The 21,008-nt window shown below is 33.0% G+C and overlaps 1 protein-coding gene across 1 annotated transcript in view; it reads right to left on the reverse strand.

Annotated features, from left to right (window-relative positions):
- The window catches only part of LOC145283810 (dedicator of cytokinesis protein 1-like), a 346,462-nt gene that overhangs the window by 210,188 nt on the left and 115,266 nt on the right, over positions 1-21,008 (reverse strand). The window contains exon 3 of the mRNA XM_080132895.1: positions 688-784. Coding sequence (XP_079989021.1) covers positions 688-784 — 97 coding nt within the window. The remainder of the gene's footprint in view (positions 1-687; positions 785-21,008) is intronic.

Raw genomic sequence — 21,008 nt, forward strand, 5'->3', positions numbered from 1 at the left:
ATTTTATCTATATTTATTACATGTGCCATTTTTATCTAAATTTGTCATTATAAACAATCGACTTTAGTATTATTGGTAGTTTCAAATCATTAAATTTTTTTCATTTCATCAACAATGGAAAAGTAAGATACCAGCAATGGAAAAGTAAGATTTTTTTTTAAAATCTGAACAAATTAAAAACAAAAAAAAAACACAGCAAAACAATTAAAAGAAACGTTTTTTAATTGGAAATTAGGCTCAAATTTTACATGTCCGTTACCTCAAAAAAAATTTTCTTATTTTTCTGATGACAGAATTCTATTAGCCATCCCAATACCAATTTTAACAGTTTGTTCAAAGTCTACAAATGTAACTGCAAAATGTTAACAGAATAATTTGAATAAAACATTAGGGAAAAAAACAAATCTTCGTAAAGTATTTGAAAACTCAGCTACACAGCTATAATGCCAAAAAATAATAGGAATAAAAAAAATTAAATACTGAAAACGTTTGCCTTATTTATATGTACATTGTAATTGCTGGGGGAGGGTGTCATTAACGTAAATGTACATTATAATTGACTATGAAATTGGCTTTGCAGAGTTTGAATACATTCAGAGCAACTAGGAGTAAAATTTGTGTTCCATTAATCATATACATTATTAGGGTTGATGTTCCATTAAATAAACAAATTTCAAAAATCCTTACCCAGAAACAGTAACCGTTGCTTCCTTAAGGTGAACATAATTCTTTGGGAAAATTCCTCTTTCTTGCCGGTTTTTTGATTTATAGCCTCTATACCAGCCTGAAAAAAGAACAAAATTAATGTGATTAAATACATGAGTCTGTTTTCAAGACAAAGGAATAAAACAATCCAACATTATTAAAAGCAGTTCTATGGATACAACTTGTTCAAGCAAATTTAATAGTAAAATTATTTGCTACTTACTAATTATATTGACAATGATTTATGAGGAACATTTATTTGCATTATGGCATATCAACTATCAATAAATTATTTCAATAAAATTGTCAGATAGGATTTTATTTGATACACACATTTTTTTTCTTTTTCAAGATAGACCAAGTTAAATTTTATTGGAATTTTATTACTTTCATGAAGTTCAAGATGTTCTTAGTGCTTTGCTGTTGTTTTGTTTGTTTTTTTATCAGTCCATTTAGAGTTATTTATATCCGGGTCCAGTCACTTTTTTAAAAAAATATTTTTTCTAAATATTTATGCCCGTTTGCTTTTATTATTCATTTAGTATACAACTTATATTTGTAATTTCTTGTTATTCTTTGAGAATATTCTATTTAATCCATAAATAAAATCTTGACAGGTACTATCACTCCAACACAGAGTGAACTCGGGAGTAGTGATAACTAGAGAGTGGCTCCACACACCTGACAACTTCCAAATTGGTGCCTTATATCATTCCCGGGATATTTTAGTTTTAGAGTTTGTTATATTTTTAATAGTCCTCCAGAATTATAGAATTGTCTCCATATTGAATCTTTCAAATCTATCGTGTTATCAGCATCAAAAACAGTTGTCTAATGCAAGCGAAAACACCAGTGAAATTTCAGCATGAAGTACTTAATATTGCATGGCGTTTGACACTGTCTACATGTAAGCTTTCCACTAAAAGTTCTTAGTAAGTCTTAATCGTTCATGTCATATTAGAGTTTTAGGAGATAGGATTTATGGACTTATCTACATAAAAACATCCATAATTCAGTTTAAACCATATTAATGACCTGTATAGTTTTAAGAGTTCTTCTGTCATCTCACCATTCTGTGTGAGCAATTATACATAGAATTTATAGAACTTTATTACATTTCATCTATGTATTTTATATGTGAAATGAATGTCAGTTTCTTATCAAATATGATTCCAAGGAATTTGTATTTATTAACAACTAACATTTCTGTTCTGTCAAGTTTGATTTAGAGTCAGTGTGCATTTTCCTCTGGTTACAGAAATATACTCACTTGGTTTTTGATTTAAGGCATTTATAAATCCGTTTGTCAATCTATGATTTTTTAATATTTAGTTGCAACTGATATCCTATTATGTCAATGTGTTTAGATTTATAGTATATTAAAACAGCATCTACATACAGGGTACATTCTATTCCTTGTGGTACCTTTCATCTTGCCGTTTAAGATCAGAGGAATTGGTATCCATATGGACTCTAAAATGTCTTTCTGGTGGAAAATTTTCAAGAAAGCTTGGAAGTCTCCCTTTAAAACCAAAACATGTAAGTTTCTCATAATGTCATTTCTCCATATTTTGTAGTATACTTTCTCCAAATTAAACTAAAAAAACAATTGAAATGTTCTTTCTGTATAAATGCCTTACTAATGAAAGTTTCCATTTTCTGGATTGCATCACAGATTACTTAGTGGAGAAGGAATTCAGTTTCATCACATAAGTTTTCCATGAGTAAAAGCAGTACATGGATCAAGATGTATTTTGTTGTTGTTGCAAAAAGCTTAAGTTTTTAATGTTATTTTTAACATTTTTTTATGCTTGTTCTACATAGATATATGTGACTTAAAGTTTCCCAGTAGAAGGAACAGTTCTAGAAGTTGACTTATAAGTCATTAAGTTCTTTTACATTGATACGGTTTCTTGGTAGAACGTATAAAAAGCAGATGGTTAATAAAGAATTGCTTTGATTGTGATTGCTTGGAAACTGAGTTTTAATCTGATTTTGAGGTATATTGCTTTTGATCAGAATTGTTGTACCTCCATAGCGTCATATATACAGTTGTATATTTCAAAATCCTACTGCAGCAGTACTGGTTCAGAATTTACCTGATAGTGGTGCTATCACATCAATGGTGTTCTTGGAGAGAAACAACCATATCAAAGAAAAATAGTTATTTTTGAGTGTGTAACGATCAGATGAGAAGATCAACAAGTAAAAAGGATGTAAAAAAAAACAGAAAAAACATATATATTATACTTCAACAACCTGCGCCACTAATAATTTTCCGATCGTAATTTTGCCTAGGATCTCTATTAGTAATCCAAATCCAACTCCTACATCATGTCAGAACTCAGACCACATACCCTCAAAAGTCCTTTAAGCTCTACCCAAGTTACTCTCACATAACAATGAAACTATCCACTCCTCACAAACCTTAACCTGCATATGAGGGGGGATGGGGTAGGAAAGGGTAAGGGAAAAAGAGATATTTCATGAACACAAAAAAGGAATTAATCATCAATAAATTGTCAGAGGTGTCAGACTGGGTAGATTTTTACAAGTTATGAAACTGAAATCATCAAGTTATTACATGTATTTGATAGTTCGTTTTGTTTTTTTTCGGTTTTAGGTTTGTTTTGTTTTTAGGAGGGTGTATATATCAGCAAAAGTTAATCAAATAGAAAATTATGAAATAACCATTGATTTGTATAACAATTTACCCATTTCAGACAAAGTGTTTTAACTATTTGATATCAAATTTGAAATCAGTAAATCAAAAAAACACTTATTCAGCAACACTGCATTTGAATCATATTTCTGTAACAAAATTGTGATATAAAAGTCATTTTGGATGATTTGGACTATTGTTCTCATCTTACATATTACTCTCACAACATTTCAACCAATATAACCTCTGACCTTCTTCAGGTGCATCTTGTCAAATTTGGGAATCTTTATGGAATTTCAAACATAATCCTTCATTTAATACATAGGGGTAGTTTGTTTATGTTCTATCAGCCAATCTCCAGACGTCTGTCACATAAAACTGATTAAAATTTATATCCTTGGAACAATTCTAATATGTATTTTCAAAACCTTAGACCTATTTGTGTTTTATGTGCGTAGTCGCACTACTCATCTCTAACTACAAGTGCTTGGATCACGAATTTTACAAGTATGAATAAATAAATAGTAAAATCAAGATACTTTTGTAAATCATAATGAGAGGGGGTTTATTTTCGTTAAGTTAAATATTAGAGTAACGTGTAAAAAGAGTTATTTTATTAATAGCGCTTTTCTTATGTATGACTTAAATCAAATAAGTATAAAATAGACACATGCAGCTTGTTTGAATCTATAAACAAAATATGGAATTCTAACATAGTGACAGAATGACATTAGATAACATTCATGCTAATATAGTTTATTTCTTTAAACCTGAAAGAAACGAAAAACATGAATGGACAGTCAGTGCTAGGAAAGTGGAAGTGTTTACAGTGAAATAGAATAAAAAGATCTCAGATAAATATAGGTTAGATAGTAAACGTCAATACAAACAATTTATTCGGATGAAAACTAACGGTTACCTAGAATTAGCCTAGCTTCTTTCATGACTCAAAAACTTTATACTTGTTTGAGCCATGCGTGTTATGTATTGAGATGCGACAGAAGGTGAAAAACGATAAAGAAACAAAATGGATAACATTAATTTTTAAAATTTATTTTTATATGTGATTAGGCAAAATTCAAAGATGGTGAAAATGTAAAATGTTAGAACCAGAAGAGAAATTTACATTTTTTTTTTTTTTTTAGGTGCAACATAGAAAATCATTTGACAATTAAAAGGAATGAGCAAGAGATTAACCTCTGTCGAGAATGGGGTTAAATTAATAGCAAGTAATAGGGATGAAGAAACAGTGACTTAAGTTGATGAACACAGTATGGGAACAAATAATTAAGAAACTCCCAGATTTAGAAATAGCGACGATAAGAACAATTACAAGTATCTAAAACCAAAATGTTGCTTTTGTTATATTTAAAACTTTTCATGTGAACAGAGATCGTTGTAAGACTTGAACAATCGTACCAAATTTTTTTTGATAGCTCAATTTGCTATCTTGTCGGCTATTAGTCCATAAAACAATTTAAAGACTTAAAACAATTGAAAAAAATGTTCAAATGTAGTTTATGGTAAATGACAATTAAATGGAACAATAATTATTACATCAAACTAACTTTTAAACACTGATAAAAAAAAACAAAAAAAAAACAATTAGCTTTCAAAAACCATGCAAAAATGACTTGGAAGTACAACTTTGTTCGTATAAGATTCATTTCATCAGTTGATCATGTTGGATCTTTGTCATTTGATTCATAGAACAAGCTAGATTATTAATAAAAAAAACGTAGATAGTGATGTCCAGTTGTAAAATTCTGCTGGGGGATGGCTACTATACAATGCAACACAATGAAGAGTGCAAATAAACCCGACTGGATGATCTGTAAGAAGTTGAATATTAAATGCCAGAAAAAATAGAAATAAATCATACATCATCCACTATGACTATGCCATGCATACAGCTAGATACCTAGAAAATAGAGATACCAATCCCAATATAGAGATATGGGCAAGGAGGAGAAAAAAAAGCAACCTTAGCGTCTCCAATAATGCTGGATTAAACAGTGCTGAGAGGGGAAAGATGACGAAACACGAAAGTCTTATGTATGGCAGAAAAAGAAACTGGAATCTTAAGATTCCCATTCCAGTAATTATAGGAGCAACTACACTCATGCAAAAGAATTTCAAAAACTACCTTGCAAATATACTTAATGAACCAAGTACAAGGAGAATTCAAACAATTGCACTTAAAAGGACAGTTAAAATTTCAAAAAATTCTCTTGAATGAGAATGTATAAGATAGTGGGAGAATGTCTGGCATCTTGTAGAATGCCCCATCCACAGCTTGAACAAAATGGTAAGAAAATTTTTTTTAAAAGGTATACTCATACACACATGACAAAAAATATCACTTTAAGTAATTGTATTAGTAATGATAAATAAAAAGAAAATCTTCATAACATGAAGATGTATGACTTCTGCTGTGTATCATAAGATAAAAAGAAATGTACCGCAATGTTAAAAAATATATATCAAGAAAAGTTACATTAACGATCATTATCAATTTAACAAAAGAATTTTTAATGATTTTTTTTAAAACATCTTGAATCATTGAATATTCACACTAGTCTGAAGACCAAATCGGCTTAATTTTGCAAGAATCAATCCTATCAGTTGTGAAAAAAACTATTCATAGGAAACAAAGACTCAAATTTAATTAAGAACAAACAGAGCCTAGCATTATAAATTGTCTGGCATCAGTGAATATCTTTTTAGATTAAATATGGATACCAGCTAAATGTCGGAAATATTATTCACGCTCATTAAAATAAGGCCTTATTTGCGTTTGACTTCCATGTAGTCACAAAGTTACCTGCCAATTAAAAAACCCAACATATCCTATTATGATATTTAATGGAGCACATTTCCTCATAGTCTTTATTCAATGTCACATTAATGGCGGATATTTTTGGTATCTTTGTTGAGGCAACTAGAAATAAAATTTTTAAAATCAATTCTTCTTTTTTAATTACAGATAAAATTAAAAGAATTTATTTATATCCCTCATATATATATATATATATATATATATATATATATATATATATATATATATATATATAAGGTGCCTTCAATAAGTTTCCAGACTTTTTTGTATGGGCACTTTTATTAATAGCACACACATGAAATTCTAGTCCCCTTTGAAGTAATCTCCTCTGGCTGCAATGCAATTTTTGTACCATTCCAACAACTTCTGGAAAGTTCCATTGAAATCCTCTTGTCAATGACCCTCATCATAGCCTCTTTCATCTCCTCAATTGTCTCATAATGACAGTCCCTAAGATTTTCCTTGAGCTTAAGGAATAACTAAAAGTCACAGGGAGCAAGGTCTGGACTATAGGGAGGGTGAGGAACTGTCTTGATGCCTATCTTGGTTAAATAGTCTGTGACAACGATGGAGTTGTGAACTGGTATATTGTTCTGGTAGAAAATGCCACTGACCCCTCCCAATGAAATGTCTTCCTGAACTCCTTTAAAACCTCAACATAGTATTCCTTGTTGTCTGTCCAGTGGAAATCCAGTGCATCTAGATCATGCTTGTGCTGTTAAAAAAAGGGATCATCGTAAGTTTCTGAGTGGATTTGCTCTGGCCTTCTTGTGTCTGAAAGATCTAGTCTGCTTCCACTGGGAACTCTGTCTCTTGGTCTCTAGGTCATAGCAGTAGATTCAGCTTTCATAGCAGGTCACTAGAGCATCAAGAACTGCGAGATCAGAATTGATCAGCTTGACCATCTCCCTGATGTCATGGCAACGTCTCTCTTTCTAACCTTCTCTGAGCACCCTTGGGACAAACTTTGCGCAAATCTTCCGCATCTTCAGTTCTCTGCAAATAATTGCGTGTACAGTTCCTACACTAACATCAAACTGTGCACTTATTGTCTATATAGATACACGACTGCCCTTAGCATGAAATTCTTTATTTGGCCAATCAACTCTGATGTTCTGACAACTTTACTCCTCCCAAACCTCTCATCATCCCTCACAGACTACTGTTTTTCTTGAATCTCTTATGTCACTCAAAAACTAATTCTCGATTCATACAAGATGGTTCAAAAATTTATTGCATATTGTTGTTCTAAAGTGTCCTCACATCCAGATTGCATTTTTGAAATTCATCAGCTGTGACAATCAGGTTTTAATAGGGTGTATTGCAATTCCTGCTGTAGCTGTTCAATTGAACCTGAAATCAAAAAATTGGTCAGTTATCTCATAAGATGTACAGCAATAACATACTGAATTGTCAAGAGTCTATGACAATTTTAAATGCCTGTACAAAAATGTCTGAAATTTATTGAAGGCACCTTATGTGTGTGTGTCTGTGTGTGTGTGTGTGTGTGTGTGTATATATATATATATATATATATATATATATATATATATATATATAGCCAATAAATGTTCATAACAAAAATAAATAAATAAAAGAAAATTACGCCCAGCTACCTACGGTTTAACTAGTCACATATTACTGCGGTTTTGACCTCTATCCCCAAACAAGGCACATCGCCATCTTGAATATACTTTTGTTTTCTTTTTGAAAAGGAGAGGTGTTTTTCTCCCGAAATTAATCAAAGTTCCATACCACCAACGAACTTTATATACACCAGACATAACAACAATTTGGTTATAAAATAATTATACAACGAGGTGAGGAATGATAGACGAATAAACAGTTAGACATTTCTCTACTTGAACGTACCCGTCTATTTGTTTGTTTGTGTTTTTTTTTCTTTGCTCTCATGATTTCGGTCCTTTCCGCATTGCTTTTGGCTTTTAAAACTTCCATATATATATATATATATATATATATATATATATTATAGGTTGACAAGAAATTTTTTACAGAATTTTTTATTTTGAAATGATGCATTTTCCAATACGGTTTTATTATAATATCTTTACTATATATAGAGAGATTTTAAAGAGCATTTTTCGCTCTAATCATTTAAATTACAATGGTTTTAAAGCAAGTATGTCTTCTTTTCAGAACACTGAATACAAAATGGAAAAAAAAAGCAAATTTTCACAATTTTCTGATTTCAATTCAAGTCGAAAAGCTGCTGAAATAGTTTGTGATAACCATAAAGCATTTGGCTCAGGAATCACTACAAAACGCACAGCACAATAGTGGTTTAAGAAATTTCATGGTGGTGATAGGAGTCTTGAAAATGATGAGCGTAGTGGTCAGCCATTGGATGTTGACAGCGATTCAATGTCTATCTACTGCACCATGAGCATTAAATCTCTACAGTTCCAGGTCAGCATTGTCTGAAGATAGCGGTTTCAATCCTACTCAAAGCCGGTCAGAGGATTAGTTTGCCAAAACGTGGTTAGATGACAATAACTATGGAAGGCAGTAATTGCTAAAGATACAGTTGAAGATTCAGCATTTCTATCCTGTCGCGACAACCTGACAAAGGCCAGAGGAATAGTTGGCCAAAACATTGTTAAACAACAACTATAAAAGATGAGGATAATACTACGAAATAAATAAAATAGATTTTGCGTTTGGGGCAAAAATAACATTTTTCAGCATTTCTCCATTACATTATCTTTTGAGTAAATTGAAAAATATAAGATTTCTCCTATTTGAAGAAAGATTTTTTTATACTAATTGTAGAGAGGGGACTTTTTAGATTTATTAATTATTTAATGATCTAAATTAAATAATGAAAAATAGATTAATTTGATTTTTTATTAACTCTGGAATTTTTGGTTGATTTCACTTTTATGTAATGGACGCAGATTTTTATTCATTTCTTTCGAAAATTTATTTTACAAAATAAATAACTTGATTATGATTTTGTTTTATCTCTTGGTCCACAGTAGTAAACTTTGATTCCCATCTCAACACTCCATGTATTTATTTGAAATTGATACATGCAATTATTCAAGTGTTTTACAAAAAATCATGTCAAATTAAAAAGCCAAGCAATTAAAAAAAAACAGCTTGATATAAAAATAAAACCAAAAGATGACAAGATAAAAGGATTTAGCTGGAGAGTGACACTTCAAGGAGAAAGAATGTATAGTTGTCAACGATATACTTGAAATAAAGCTTGTCCTTTGCGAAAGAATTCACTAATGAGCACAAGTCATTGAGAGGTGAAGAGTCCAGAATGACTTGTTGGAAACCAAAAAAAAAAATAAAATAAGTATTTGACACAATAAATTTATTAAAGCCTAACAGTGTTTTTTTTTTTATTGTTGTTTTGTCTTTTATATGAATATTCATGTTATGTACAAAGTTTTGTTGTGCATGTAAAGTAAAATAGTTTCGATATCAATTCAAGTTGTGTTTGGTTAATATTAGTTTCCTTATTAAAGGAGATATGTTGCTGAAGTCGTTGCTTGTGTCAGAGATTATAACAAGTGTTGATTTATTTAAAATGAATTTAATGAATATAGCTTGTTTGAAGTTAAGAAAACTCTGTTGTAATGCATGAGAGAATAGAACATGCAAAAAGTTTCTATTATTTTATATCTTTTATGTTTACCTCCCGAAAGGATGAAACACTAGTGCAATATTTAATTATTATAGTACCTATTTACAATGCCTCCCCACGGGACAGAATTAGACACCAGGCCATTTTTTAACGTGGAGAAAGGTTACAAAAATAAAAAAATTGTCTCAGTCGTGAAGGACTGTTCCTCCACTGAAAGAGAACAAGAAATGGAAGTGCAGCATCTGAAGAACAGATGGTATTTATTTGCTCCCCCACTGAGCAAATTAGGCACAAGGCCGATTTTTAATGTGAGGAGTGAAGGGGAAATGGGGACCAACTCCCAGGGGAAATGGGGACCAACTCCCCGGGGAGTAGGGGAGTTGGATAATGACAATTGGTATGAAGGGTTGCCCCTACATTGACCAAGGTCTTATATGTGAGGTTACCCACACATATGGTCTTTGCTTGCAGTATCTGCCGGAACAGATACTACACTTTGATCTTGACCAAAAGGCCAAGGAAAAAAATAATTATGACAGCCCCTTTAAGAAACTCTTATCATTGAGCACTTCAGTTGAATTAAGTCGGTCAATTTAGTTCTTATGCATAGATCATCGTATAACGATTAGATCACTGTCTGACTGACGTAAAGAACATTTAAACTTAAAATGTTTAAATTCAACGTTATTTAACGCGGTTAATGGTAGCCGAATGGATACGGTCTTTACTAATTGAGCCAGAGATGGCTCGTGTTGCAGAGTTCGAATCTGTCGACTGGTGTTAATCGTGACACCCTACACTGAAAATTCCTGAAAGGATGAAACACTAGTGTCCGTAGGTATTTAATTATTATAGTAAAAAATATAATTATATATATATATATATATATATATATATATATATATATATATATATATAGTTTACTTTCTATGATTTATCTGGTGGTGCTGTTGGTGGAGAAGGAAATATTTTAGTATGAAAATTCAGAAATTAAAACTTCCTTTTTTTTTTGTGTATATGCAAGTGAAAACCTGTATAAGGCCATGTATGGAGTACTGTTGTCACATTTGGGCTGGTGCATCTGCTACTAGTCTCACTCCTTGACAGGGTTCAAAAGAGAGTCGCCAACCTGTCATCTAAGCTTCAGCCTCTGTCCCATCGATGAAATGTTGCATGCCTCTACCTGTTCTACAAGTACTTTAATGGTGAATGCTCGAACTACAAGCACTTGTACCCACTCAACGTAAATACCCCCGACAAACCAGATACGCAACAAAATCCCACCCCTTCACAGTAGAGATCCCTAGATGTAAGAAAGCCTTCTCCTCCAATAGTTTCTTTCCCAGAACTGCTTGACTTTGGAACTCCCTTCTGGGATTCTGCTTTCCCAACTGTACTGACATGCAGAAGTTCAAGTGTAATGTGAACAGACATCTTGCTGTTCAACTCCCTTCATCATACCCCTGCAACTTATGTCCCCAATAGTAGCCCCCTACTTCAAAGTAGCACTGTGCCTTGTTTGGGGTGAAAATTGAAAAAAAAAAAAAAAAAAAAAAAAGCCTATCTTTGAAGTAACTCCGGTTACCTCCTAGGAGTGCCTTTCGGCTTAAATGGCTAAAATGGACACTTTTGTGCTTATTAAAAAAAATTGATGCCTTGGATTTTTATAAAACTTTCTGAAAAGTTGTAACTGATTTCTATATAATTTTGTTGGTCTATACTTAATGATAACTCTTGGATGTGCCCCAGGAGCTCTTTTAGCGCTAATAAAAATACTCCATTTTTTTACCATATTTGTCTCCAATTTTCTGTGTATTTAGCAGTTTTGCATGATGCTGAACTCAAATTCAAATATGTTAAGGCTTTGGGGACTTTTGGTGCTAAAAGAAGGGGGAGGTGATGGACTTAGTCATTTCCTTTTTTTTTTTTTTGTATGGTGCAAAACTCAAATTTACATATGTTAAGGCCATCATTTGTTCATTTTCACTATGATTTGATGTCCCCTAGGGACTTTGGGGGCTAAATGAGGGGAGGGTTGAACTTAGTCATTTTTTTATGCCTCGTACACTGTGCACTCATGGGGGACCATGCATAGGTCACTTTTTTTTTTCTTTTTAAATTTTATTAATAAAATCAAATGAAATGTGAGACAATACATTTAAAATAAAATAGGAGCACCTAGAGACTAATCATGTTCAAACCTAAGAGACATTGCTGAGAGAAGGCTTCTTCAAGCAAACGTGAATAGTCTCCAAGATCTTCAGGTGATAGGACGAATGAGCATGACTCAGAATAGAGAATGAGTTAGTGCTAACGTTCGTGGCACGTGCCGGGTTTTTAAGCAAATGTTCAGCTATAGAAGACCCGGAAGTATTAATAAGAACGTCTATTGGTAGGTAAGTCCCATTCCTGATATTACTAGGTACATTCTGTTGGACTCTACTCTTAATGACGTCTGACCCATGTAGTCAACACTGCAACTACATTTAAATTTATAAATTACATCATTATTATGGGGGGCGGGCACATCTTTGCGACAGGATACCATTAACGATTTTGTAAAGAACATGACACATACATTTGAAACAAAATAGCATCCTTCCCCTGTTGAGTAAATCTGGTTGGCAAACTTCCCACTGAACCCAACCACGGTAAACAAATATAAATCGGACATTTAGTCACCGTACTGATTTTTATTTTTGAAAAATCAGTTATTTCCTTTTGATGACTGACCTAACCACATCGATGGGATAACCATTATTGGATAAAGAGTCACTCATAACTTATAATTCTTCATCCAATTTTGTTTTAGAACAAATAAGGGCTCGATGCGTTAGGCTCCAAATTAAATTAATCTTTCGTTTGGTAGGGTAAAACAAATCACAGTGTGTGTACAATGATATAAACATAGGTTTACGACATTATATATATATATATATATATATATATATATATATATATATATATATAGTTTTATTTGTATTATACTGGGTTTATATAATTCTGTAATCGTTCATATACCAATAAATTTTAAGCCAAAAAAGAGATGACTTAAACTGTAAGCTACAAAATTATCATATTTCATAATTGAGCATTCATACATTGTTTTAACAAAAACCAAGACTTCAAAGAATGGGTTGATACCAACAAATAGTGTATTTCATCGTTAGTTACAATTGTTTCAAGACTGTTCGGACAAATCCAAACATTATGTTGTTTGAAAATTTTCACAAGAACAGCCTTTCTTCAGACTTATTGAAGAAAACACTTTACCAATAAAACATTATGGAAACCATTTCCCTTATAAGGAAAAGAAAACAAGCGAAAGTATTTAGCTATATCGCATCCTTGCAAAGTATTTTTTAAAGATTTATATATTTACCTATTTTCATATCTCCATTTACAAAAAAAAAAAAAAAAATTTCAAACAAAATATCATACAATGTTACCACTAATTACCTATGTCCACTTATAATGTTTTAATAATACTATTCATTGATTTCTTAAATTTCTTTATTTAATTTTATTTTTTAATCCGGACTAGTCAACGAAGTTAAATTGTTGCGATTCTATGTCAGTTTCGTATGCAGACTTTGCTTGTTTATTTACAAAAATATCGGCTAACCTATTTATTTGATTTAAGAAACAATTTTGTTTAAAACTTATTCAATAAGTAAAGAAAGTTTAACATTACTTTATACTTAGTTCATTCTCATTCTTCATTTAAAATTAAGGATCTTCTTTTTTCTTTTACATCGGCGTCATCACATATCAAGGCCGAGAGGCCACTTAAGGATAAGGGTTAAAGAGTGTACAGTAGTCAAAAGGACAATATAGTAATCGATAGTAATGAAAGTTCGGTAAATTTGTTAACTTAAGTGGAACGGCTCATCAGAAACTTGTTCACGTTGGACTTGAAGACAACCATATTATAGACAGCTGGAAAGCAGGAAAACGGAAGACAATTCCACAGGCATGCAGTTCTAAGAAAAAAGCTTTGATCATGGAATCTACGTTTAGGTTTAGGCACAGATAAAGAATGGTGGGAATTATTGATAGTGTTTTCAGCTAGACAAGTGTTTCTTGTGAAAGTTTGGCAAGAGGGGAACCATACATTGAAGCTCAGTCACTTTACATGAAAATAACGATAAAGCAGAGACAAACTCGCAACATTTCTTCTGTGAGAAAAAGGGTGCAGGGAAGAGAAAAGGACATCTCCCACGAGACCACGAAGTCTATTTTGAACCCTATCAAAGCAGGACAAGTCCTTTCTAGCAGCTCCTGCCCAAATGTGGCAACAGTATTCCACCCTTGGACGTATCTGGCTCTTATATAGATACAGAATTACATCAGCAGTGAGATATCTACTGGATCGATAGAGGGATCCCACCATTTTTCCAGCAGCCTTGGCAACAGATTTGATGTACATATTCCATTTAAGATCAGGAGTAAAGGTCAAGCCCAGAAGCTTGTCAAAACTTGAGGCCTCCCCAAGACGAGAGCCATTCATTTTAATTAATGCCAGATGGGGATCAGAACGTTGATGATGTAAAGATAGAAGCTTGGTTTTAGATGCATTAAAAGTAACCAGCCACTCCTTTCCCCATTGTACAACGTGATCAAGATCAGAGGAGAGAGAATCGGAGAGAAATTGGTCGTTTACTGTCTTAGATGTGCAACCATAGATGGTAGTGTCATCAGCAAAAATGTCTACAAATGATGTAAGGATGTGATTTGGAAGATCATTAATGTAGATCAGGAAAAGAGTTGGGCCCAGGATGGACCCCTGAGGGACTCCAGCATTAATACTGTGAGCTTCTGATTTTTGCCCATCAACTACTACTCTTTATAACCTATCAGAGAAATGATTTAATAATTGAGAAGACATTTCCAGCTATACCATAGCTGGAGATCTTGTGAAGTAAACCTTTATGCCATACCCTATCAAAGGTCTTTGATATGTCAAGAGCAATTGCCCTAGAGAGGTTGCCTCCGTCGAGAGATTCGCTAATCCTATGAGATATAACTGTAAGCACATCTGCTGTAGATCTAGCAGAATGGAAACCATATTGTGTGTCGCTGAGATGGTTGATTACTTCTCTATTTAACACAGATTCCTATAAAGACATTCCTGTATAGAATCCAGCCTTTAGTTAATATTTCTTCTTTAGAATTCACTATGTAGAAGATTTCTCAGGTCTATACTTCCTACCCTTATCTACTATTGACCATTTCAATTCAAAATCTTTTTTTTGTTTCTATGAAGTTCCCGGATCCAATCACCTAATGCAGCTGTGTTCCTCTTTTTATTTCTAATGTTGATTATTGTACCATCCCCCCCTTCCATTATTAACACCTTCTCTATTAGTTTCCATCTCCATATATATATATATATATATATATATATATATATATATATAAGTAATTGCACACTTTAGAAGACATTTATTTCGAATAGAACTTAAAGATAAATTAGAAAACTTTAAATGTCATGAAATTCAACGCAGGCAAGAAAGATATTCAATCATCTATACCTGGCGTATGATGGAGAACCAGGTGCCCAACGCTGGTATACAGCACCATATCTCAAAACGTGGCAGAAGGTGTGTGGTACCACTCCTAACCAGTGCCAGGGACAACTGGATCCGACGGCTCAGGAAATCGAGTTTAAATTCCCGGGGTCCTACGCTCTTCAATTGCCTACCACGTAACATCAGAGAGATCACGAACTGCAAAACAGAATCGTTCAAGTCGGCGCTGGATACCTGGCTGAAGTCTGTACCAGACGAACCTCAGATCCCCGGTTATACCGCTATGAGACGCAGTGAATCCAATAGCTTACGCCACATGCTTGTCTGCGTAAAGAGGGACAGCGAAACGGTGCAGCGGTCTATTGATTCGATGCCGCCTATACCGTCCCAACTGGAGGCCGCTTGCCACAGTGACCTTGGAGGGCTCTGACTGCAGAAAGACATCACACAAAAAAAATGATAAAATCTACTTTGTTGGTGTTTCATTCCAACGCACATGTTAAAATAACTGGACAGCACGTATATTTAAATTTTTCTTCTCCAAGGATTACCTCCTCATAACAACAAAATGAAGAGGAAAAAAAAGGTAAATTTTTAGTTTACCTACCCCTCGGCATTCACCTTTAATTTATCGACTTAATAAGTTTTCAGGTATGCTGAGGACGAATATTGCATTTATTATTTGCGCAAACACGTAGTTATCCGTATTTGAAGACATTCAGTACCCAACGTAATCCCTATCATTTTTTAATGGTGGCCATCTTGTTTTCCAATAAGGAAAAAAACGCAAAGGCTAAATATGCCACATGTAACTGGAATCTCCTCTTCCCCACCACCGGCGTTGGCGCAAAAAAAAAAAAGAAAAAAAAAAGGTTTATTGAAAGGGGGAAGGGGTAAATTCCAAGAAATCTTGGGCGAAAGGAAAGAATGTAAAGACAAGATCACAAATCAAAAACTAGTAATATTTATTAAAATAAATTAAAAGGTAAATATTACCTTTTGCTACAACAGAACATCGACCACTAATTTGCTTTTTTTAGGGATTCGATGTTGCTGGCCACAAATCTGATGGTCAAATCCATCACAAATTTATGGTTTGCATGGTATTAACCCCTTTTAATTGATCTAAAAAAAATTGAGTTTCCACAAGCGATTTACAAAAGCATATTTTATGTTTTTCATTCTTTTTGGGGGGAGGGGGTATTCAATTATAGAACTTGTGTAGTTTAACAGGTGCTTCTGCAGTTTAATTAACCGTTTTTCCATAAGTAACGCACCGACATTAACCAAGTAGAATAATGTTTAACATTTCACAGAAATGTTAAACAGTGGTGGAGGGGCAGAGCGGGTGTGTTGTGCCCCCCCCCCCCAAAAAAAAGAACGAAAAACATAAAATATGCTTTTGTAAACCGCTCATGAAAACTTTCTGACAGCAATATTTTTAATATTAAATGAAGTGAAAACTTTTTATTTTATGAAAAATATTTGTCATTTAAAATGTCCGCCATGTATTCATGCACATTGTGAAATGTCAAGTGACTATACGCGTGAGCATAGTTTAGTAAGAAAGTAGAAAAAAATGAATATAATTAAAAAAAGTGAAAAAAATTAATGTAATTAAACTGAAAAAAAAAAAGATTGTCCATTTCGATATCGGGAAGCGGAAAATATCTGGAAGGGTGAGTTGGTGGGGTGGGGGGGGGATTTCAGTCTTGAAGCTGAATAATGTTTTTTGGGCCATGTTTTGGCCCTTTTGGCTCCGGTTGGCTCTTTTGGGCGTTTTCTCCTAAATGGGAAACACAATGGCTGCCAGCAAAAACAATAGTGATTACGTTGGATACTGAATGCCTTCAAATATGGATAACTATTTGTTTGCGCAAAAAATGAATGTGATATTCATTCTCAACATACTCGAAAACCTATATAAGTCGACAAATTAAAGGTGAATGTCGAGGGGTTGGTAAACTAAAAAAATACAGACTGGACCAAAAACCCTGATGAGGCTAATTTTTTAGCGAAATATTGGAATGAAACACTAACAAAGTAAATAAAAATGATTTTATCATTTCATGACATTTAAAGTTTTCTAATTTATCTTTAAATTTATATATATATATATATATATATATATATATATATATATATAGTGTGTGTGTTCTACTTTATAATTGCTGATGACACTGGTCCAGTTGGTTAGAACTACTGACTATCAACTTGGTTGTTGGTTCTAGCCTGCGTTTGATTGGGATATGTAATGGTCTAGCCATGTTGCAGAGCTGTGATACAACGAAACAGTGTTTGTACATGACTGTGTGTGTGTGTATTATACACACACACAATAGAACAAAGTTGTCGCCCTAAAGAAAACAACACTACAGCTTTATTATAAAACTTATTGAAGAAAATCAATTTAGGTAACTTGATTATGTAGTAGAGCTGACATCTATTCAATGTAGCCACCGTCAGCCTACATTCACCGCCACGATACGAGTCCTGAACTTGGAGCATACCTTTTCCACAAATGTCGGCAGGAGCTCAGGAAATACTCAGTGGATGGCGGCAATCAATTAGTGTTGTGGGAGGTCATGGTGGTGATGTTCTCAATATATGACCAAATGAAGTAGTCCAACGGGTTCAGGTCAGGGCAGAAGGGGGGGGCAGTGAGAGAAGGGTACAAAGTCATAGCACTCCTTCTGAAGTCAAGCCTGGGTCTCTTTGGATTTGTGGGCTGGCGCCGAGTCCTGCTGCCACATCCAGGGTCTGCCAACGGCCACCTGATTGCACTAGGGGATCGCCATACTCTTCAGCATATTCAGGTGCATTTTAGTGTTGACTTCAAAGATGTGAGGTAGCATGATGTGGCCCGCATTTGAAACCACACCAAAGACAATAACAAGGGTCATTGGATGCGTTGAGCTGTGGCCTCAAGCATTCAACCATTTGGATTTGCATTTTGAGGGTGCTAGCAATGGTCCTATTGTCATAACTTGGATCGGTATAGAGCATGAGTTGTACAGTGGTGCATCTCCAATCTCAGTCACTAAACATTGTGTCACTTTTAGACATGATAGAAGGCTCCTATCGCTCTTGGGATTTGTACACAACTGGCCAACTAGTAGATGGTCTGCAACAAAAAAAGAAAACCGGTTTTCATCAAACAGAAATTGAATCATCTCGTCTTTTATAGAGCGACAATTTTATCATTTCACTGTGTGTGTGTATATATATATATATATATATATATATATATATATATATAAAATGAAATTCCTTGGTGTTTCTTTATAAATTCTTTCAATACAGTTCTCATGACCTTATATATTCAGAATGTACATTATCCAGCATACTTGGATTCATATAATTAATTTTGAATATGTGTTACAACATTATTGTATGTTTTTGCCATCCATATAAAGAAAATATATTTTCCTTTTGTTTTATATATAAATTGAAATTCATAAAAACTTTTTTAAAGTGATAAAAATGTTACTAACGGTGTGTACAGGCATTTTAATTCGTTGTTGGAAAATGTGTTAAAAAATTATAAATTTACCCAAAATTATTCCAATAAATGTCATTGAATTTACACCCCCTCACATTGAATTAAGAATGATTACATTTTTGCATCCTATTTCAAACGTTGAATAAAAAAAGAAAAAATGTTATCAGGGCAGGAGATGGTTGGGTTGTTGTTTTTGGTTTATGGCATATCAACCTTTTTCAGGTTATTTAATGCCGAATCTAGTTATTTTGAGGAACGATTTTTAATGGAGTATATTTAACTCATAGTTGAGACCCAAACAGGTACTACCACTCCAGGTCAGAGTGGACCTGGGAGCAATGGCAATTAAAGGGTGGCTCCACACTCCCCAAAGCCCGCAAGCTGGGGACTCACCACTGGATATAGTTTAAGATCAGATCCAGGACTACAGAGCAGGAGAGTAGAATCCCTCGTTTGATCCTGGGCAACGCCGGATATTTCTGCTCGCATAATAATAAAAATGTAGCCTCAATTTAATAAAACATTTCTTGGATTCATTACACCAACATAATATACAACCAAAAAGAACATCCCTATTTTGTTTCTTCCAATTAAAGAATTTTACAGGAATTCTCCAAATTCTTTTAAATCTTAGGAAAAAATGTTATCTTTAATCAGACAAAATGTCTGTGGATAGATCCATTTTCTAGAGCAACTTCAGCTTGGAGGCAGATGTGACATTCTGAGGGGAAATGAGGATCTCATGGCAGAAGGGAAGAAAAAAAAATAGTTTTCTGTCACTAAAAATATACAATTTCAGTAAATGATTAAAGAATGAGAGGAGGAGAGAGGTATGACTTAATAATTTTAGTTAAAACATTTTTAAAAATACCAAAGTATACATGAATTAATCATGTCATCACAAACATTCAATCCAGGAGAACAGAGCTAACAATTTTTTATCTTTGTAAATTCCTCAGATTCCAAGAAAAAATATTACAAAAATAATTTTATCACAACAAAATAAGTAAAAAATATTTTCAATCTAAAAAAAATATATATTATTTTCCTTTTTATTTCTTGTAGAAGTGCAACCACTTTATATGAACAAGAGTTAAGCTACTTAAAATGTTATACAACATAATCTCGCTGAAATTGCATAAACTTGAGCTGTATCTCGTTTCATTTTTTTAGTCAATAAAAGCTGACAATCATTTGTATTTCACACACTGCTACTTCATCCTTAGTAAATAATTTTCATGTTAAAATGTTTTCTTAACTGGTGTTATATTAAAATTATAGTTTGGTATTTCTACAAGATTGTAACATGTCTTCATAAACACAAAGTAAGAAAACACTTTTCAAAGAATAATTATTTAACATTCAAATTTTGCAGAAGAAAATTAATAGAAAAACCTAAAAAGAATGATTGGGTTGCATATACTATTTTCTCACTAACTCAATTATGGAAAAACATTTTTACCAAACTTCCATGTTATATTCTTTAATGTTACGAACATTCAGATGTATAGCTTTCTACATTTCAATTGGCAATATGCCCTGTTGGGTGGGGGGATAGATTTCTCTGTAAAATAAATGTAAATAATGAAAAAGAATATCACTAAGATATGCAAATAATACAACACAGACAAGAATTCTTTAATGTGCGTGAAGCAAGAATTTTAGCAAGAATATAAATTGAATATAGTAAAGTATAGTATATAGTGAAGAATGGCGTAACAATATTTATTAAATCAAAATGAAACATTTTCAAATAAAATTATCTGAAATAAGAGTCTAAAATCTTTGGAGAAATTATCAAGCAGTGATTAAAAGTAGTTAATTAAAAGCAGCTACATTAGAGCTGTGGGGTCAGATGTAAAGAAATAACTCTAGACTAGGTTATAAAAAAAAAAAAAAAACACACACACACACACAATCAAAATTCCCGCAAAATTGGTTGATTTCTAACTCAACTCAGAGGTGGACAGTACATTTGAGAGGAGAGTGCTCAGGCTTCAGTTTTGAACTCCAGAAAATATTGCACATACATTTCTAATAGAAGTAACATGTTTTTTTCATAGATTTTCTAAAACAATTTGATTTTATACAATTGATTACAATTTGATTTATATTTGGGAAAGCGAAATGATTTTACTATTAGTCATACA

Source organism: Euprymna scolopes, chromosome 8 (assembly GCF_053919585.1).
Source record: "Euprymna scolopes isolate OS-2025 chromosome 8, ASM5391958v1, whole genome shotgun sequence".
NCBI lineage: Eukaryota > Metazoa > Mollusca > Cephalopoda > Sepiida > Sepiolidae > Euprymna > Euprymna scolopes.